Source organism: Cryptomeria japonica, chromosome 8, assembly GCF_030272615.1.
Source record: "Cryptomeria japonica chromosome 8, Sugi_1.0, whole genome shotgun sequence".
Taxonomy (NCBI): domain Eukaryota; kingdom Viridiplantae; phylum Streptophyta; class Pinopsida; order Cupressales; family Cupressaceae; genus Cryptomeria; species Cryptomeria japonica.
The window spans coordinates 167,912,091-167,916,734 of record NC_081412.1 but is presented as its reverse complement, the minus strand read 5'-3'; the positions used below and the strand labels follow the sequence as shown (position 1 = coordinate 167,916,734).

The window sequence follows — 4,644 nt, the reverse complement described above, 5'->3', positions numbered from 1 at the left end:
TATTTTAATTATTTTTTAATTCCTCACATAATTAATTATTTAATTATGTTAATTAAAATTCTTCTCAATATTAATTAAATATAATTAATATTGTCACTATAGCATATGATTGATTTATTTAATAAATCAATCCCTTTCTTTATTCTTCTAAAAAATCAAATCCTCACAAATCTTCCTCTTAGCTAATTAATTTCAATTAATTAGTTAACCTACATGATTCCTACAAATCATCTTCTTAATTCATCATTAACCTAATAAATTCTTCTAGAAACTCCCTAAACTCACTTAACATTATTCTTTTAGTCAAATTCTCCTACAAATATAAATCCCACCTAACATTTCCTCTAATTCCCCTCCTAATGAGTCGTTAATGGCTAATCATCATGATTAGCCACAAAGTCAACTCTTTGTCCTTTCATCTAGCCACTAGCTTTAAATGCTCTTTTTCTAGATGAATGTAAGATTTTTGAAATCTTACATTCCTCTAGGCATTTCCCTCTCCCAAGGAATTTTTAATTCCTTTTTATTCTTCTAACCCCCATAATATCCATTTTTGGAGAATTTTTAATTCCTCTAATGCATCTTGTAGAGTGTGGAGATACGAAATGCCTTTAAGGCATATTTCTTGGTCTCCACACCCTCTCTTGGACCTTGTGTGACCTCACAAGTAAATCTTAGCCCTTCATCTCGAATTCATCCTAGCCATCCATTTTCCTCTCCTCTTCCTATAAAATAGTGTTCCATCCCTTCATTCAAATCATCTTGAAATTCAGTAAGCTTATGCTGCCCTTTTGAGCCCAAGAAATCATCTTGGCAACTTGATCATCTCATCCTTATCATTTGTGCACAATATTGGAGAGCCATCCACATCCAGCAATCGAAGGAGCACATCAAGTGGAGCATTATCAAGGGGCACCTTCACTTCATCAAGCTCAATCCGAAGGAGAAGGTAAAATAGCAAGGTGAAATGGTCTTTTTATGATATTTTAGCATTCTGCATGTTTATTTCGTTATGTTTTGATCAGTTTACCTTTTAAATCTATTTTTCCCTCTTCAGGTGTTTTCTTCTTTTTGCTGTTATTGTTTGCTAATCAGTTGGTTTAGAGAGGATAGGTTAGGTTCAAAATTCTACAAAAATCAACTCAGTGGAGAAATACCCCGCTCAGTGGGGAATTGGACTCACCTGGAAGTGCTGGAGTTGGAGATCAACCAACTGAGCGGCACACTGCCCCTGGAATTTGGTAAAATGCAGCAGCTGAGACGGTTAAGATTGTGGGGAAATCAATTTGTAAGTGGAAGCAGTGATTTGCCTATTCTAAGAGCGTTAACTAATTGCTCCAGCTTGGAAATTCTTGAATTGGGATTTTATCATCTCACTGGTGTCTTGCCCACTTTAGTTGGTCACCTTTCAAATTCACTATCTATTTTAGCTCTGAACTCAAATGAAATTGGGGGAAGCATACCAAATGAGATTGGTAACCTGACAAACCTGAGAGACTTAGCTCTAAGTGTAAACCGATTCAATGGGACCATTCCATCTGCACTCGGCAAACTTCCAAATCTAGAAAGATTATATCTAAAGTCAAACAATTTGCAGGGAAGAATTCCAAAAAGTTTTGGCCAATCAAAAAGGCTTGGATATTTGACACCAAGTAAGAATATGCTTTCAGGACAAATTCCAGATAGTCTAGGCGAGCTTCCACAATTAAGAGAGCTTTTTCTTTATCGCAATCAACTATCAGGTAAAATGCCTGCCAGTTTAGGGAAATGTAAGACATTGGAGAGGGTGGCCTTTTCCCACAACAAACTAATAACAGACATACCTCCTGAAGTTGTAGGTCTTCAAAATATCAAGTTTTTTTTCAATGTTTCCAACAATTTCTTGCAAGGTTCTATTTTGGAAATGAGTAAAATGGTTATGGTTTTAGCTATAGATCTTTCTCAAAACAATTTATCGGGTGTCATTCCTAGTGCACTAGCAAGCTGCAAGTGTTTGGAATATCTAACTCTTTCTTCGAATGCATTTGAGGGGCCAATCCCTGCATCACTAGCAGATCTGCAAAATCTGCAATACATGGATCTTTCTCGCAATAATTTGTCAGGTATGATACTAGTGACTTTCAAAAAGATGAAAATGCTCCGACATCTCAATCTCTCTTCAAACAAGTTGACTGGAGAGGTCCCAAAGGAAGGAGCTTTCGCAACACTCGATGTGTCAGAAGTTATGGGAAATCTTGGCCTCTGTGGTGGATGGATAAACTTGCCACCATGCTCTCATTCCAATCACAAACAGCCATCAGTCTCCAAAAAGGTGATTATTCTTGTCATAGTAGGCATTGCAATTTTGATCATGTCTCTTCTATTGGTAGTATTTTCTTATATATTATGTAGACATTCTAGTACCCCTGCTCTCAATGTAAGGCCTCCAAAAATTTCATATGAAGAACTTGTAGATGCAACTGGTGGGTTTAGTGATGAAAATCTTTTAGGAATTGGTAGTTTTGGGTCAGTTTATAAAGGAATTCTAAATAATGGTACAAATATTGTTGTTAAAGTTCTCAAGTTGCAAGATCAACATGCTCACCAAAGTTCTAGTAGAGAATGCAATGCATTAAAGAGAGTTCGACATCGCAATGTAATAAAAATAATTTCAGCATGCTCCAATCTTGATTTCAAAGCCTTAATTCTTCCATTCATTTCAAATGGAAGTTTAGAGAGATGGTTGTATCATCCAGATGGTGGTAGATGCAGATTAAATTTGAGTGATCGAATAAGGATAGCAATGGAGATAGCAGAAGGAATGAAATATCTTCACCATTATTGCTTTGTTCAAGTGATTCACTGCGACCTCAAGCCCAATAATGTCCTATTAGGAGATGACATGACTTCATACATAGCAGATTTTGGCCTTTCCAATATTATTTTCGGCAATTCCATGGATTCTTTGATTTCTACAGATGCACTTAAAGGATTTGTTGGCTACATTGCACCAGGTATATATTTCTCATTATTTCATTATGCATTTTGCTAGTTTTCTTTATCTTATACATCATCAAATTCTTCAAATGACAGTCTTTGATCCTTGTTTATTTGTTATTATAGAATATGGAATAGGTGGAAAGCTTACTACAAAAGGAGATGTATATAGTTATGGAATTTTAATTCTAGAGTTGTTGACAAGGAGGAGACCAACAGATGATATGTTCACTAAAGGAATCAATCTACAAAAATGGATAGAAATGCATTCTCCAAATAGAATCTCAGATGTGGTGGATAATTGTTTACTTAATGCTCATGAATCAGGGACATCAATGGTAATAGAATGCCTTACTCAATTTATACACATTGGGCTCTTTTGCACAAGGGAGTCACCTCAAGAGCGACCTGATATGACTGAGATAGTTGATAGATTAAATACAATCAGAGGTGCATTTCTTGGTACACCTAAAACTCCTCAATTACCAATAGACATCTCACCTTTTCTTGACAATACGAGAGGTATAAATATGGCTGGTTCAGGGAACGATGAAGGTTCATCTACATCTACTTCCTAGGTCTACATAAATATTGCTGTTTTGTTTGCTAGCCAACTAGATAATAATAATGTCCATGTATTATGTTTTGTACTTCATTATATATACTAAGGAGATGAAATAATGTTTAGATTGTGATATTTATAATGTATAGAATATTGTGACATTATTTATGGAACATTTGAAATTGTGAGCAAAAAGGAGATGTGCATGTTGTTTATTTTCGGTTATATCAATCATACAAATTTAAAATTTTATAATATTAGATATATTTTATTTTTTATTAAGAAGATAATGTAATGTTAAGGTTTGTATATTTATGTTCTTTTTTCTATGGCTATTTTTAGAGAATGCTTTAATACATGTATATATTGTAAAATGACACAACCTAGTGTAAAGTTGGGTTGATCATTTAGCTCTTACCTTATTCTTACACATGTACTTTGATAAAATCATTCAAGACTTGTATTTCTTAAATTTATTTCTACATCAACCTTAGCATAACTTAGCATAAGTGGTATCCATCTAGATTTAATAGTTTGCATATCCACAGTCATTTCCATCAAGTTGTGGAATTAATCATTGACTATTTAAAAGCTAAATTCAAATGTTGGTCATTTTTTGCACATTATTTTTTGATCTTGGGTTGACCAAATATTAATTTGCATGATTTAGTTGTTTGTACCAATATTTAAAGGCATTCAATTGCATTCATGACATAACTCTGTAACTTTGAAGCATCATTCACATATTATATGCATTAAGGGACGAAAACTCTTCAATTAGCATAGTAAAAAGAATCTAAATCTTCATGGTTATCCTAGAAGACCATGTATATTGAAGAGAATCACAATTGTTTACCTAATTTTTAAACAAGTTAAATTAATAGAATGTGTCCCCTTCTAATATTGATGATAATTTTCTTTAAGGTTTTTCTAAATATCAATAATCTTCTAAATCTAAAATGAGTAGAAAAAATGAATAAATTAATAATGTGAGAAATGGAGTATAGAATCACACAAAGGATGGTTGAGTTTATACATAGAAGATAAATCCACAACTATAGATGAGACCTATATTTATAGATTCAATCCCAAAAAAAAGAACCAAG

General features: G+C 33.6%; 1 protein-coding gene across 1 annotated transcript; it reads left to right on the top strand.

The window, feature by feature from the left end:
- Positions 1 to 1,246: 1,246 nt before the first annotated feature.
- LOC131053635 (putative leucine-rich repeat receptor-like serine/threonine-protein kinase At2g24130) lies at positions 1,247 to 3,554 on the top strand. The gene is made up of 2 exons (XM_059210252.1): positions 1,247 to 2,993; positions 3,103 to 3,554. Exons 1-2 carry the CDS (start codon positions 1,247 to 1,249, stop codon positions 3,552 to 3,554), a joined length of 2,199 nt encoding a protein of 732 aa, XP_059066235.1.
- Positions 3,555 to 4,644: the final 1,090 nt, after the last annotated feature.

Bases quoted from the DNA above. Each gene is read 5' to 3' on its own strand.
- LOC131053635 (XM_059210252.1), top strand. From the start codon at position 1,247: ATGCAGCAGCTGAGACGGTTAAGATTGTGGGGAAATCAATTTGTAAGT. The intron at 2,994-3,102 runs GTATATATTTCT...TTGTTATTATAG, and splicing joins TGTTGGCTACATTGCACCAG to AATATGGAATAGGTGGAAAG.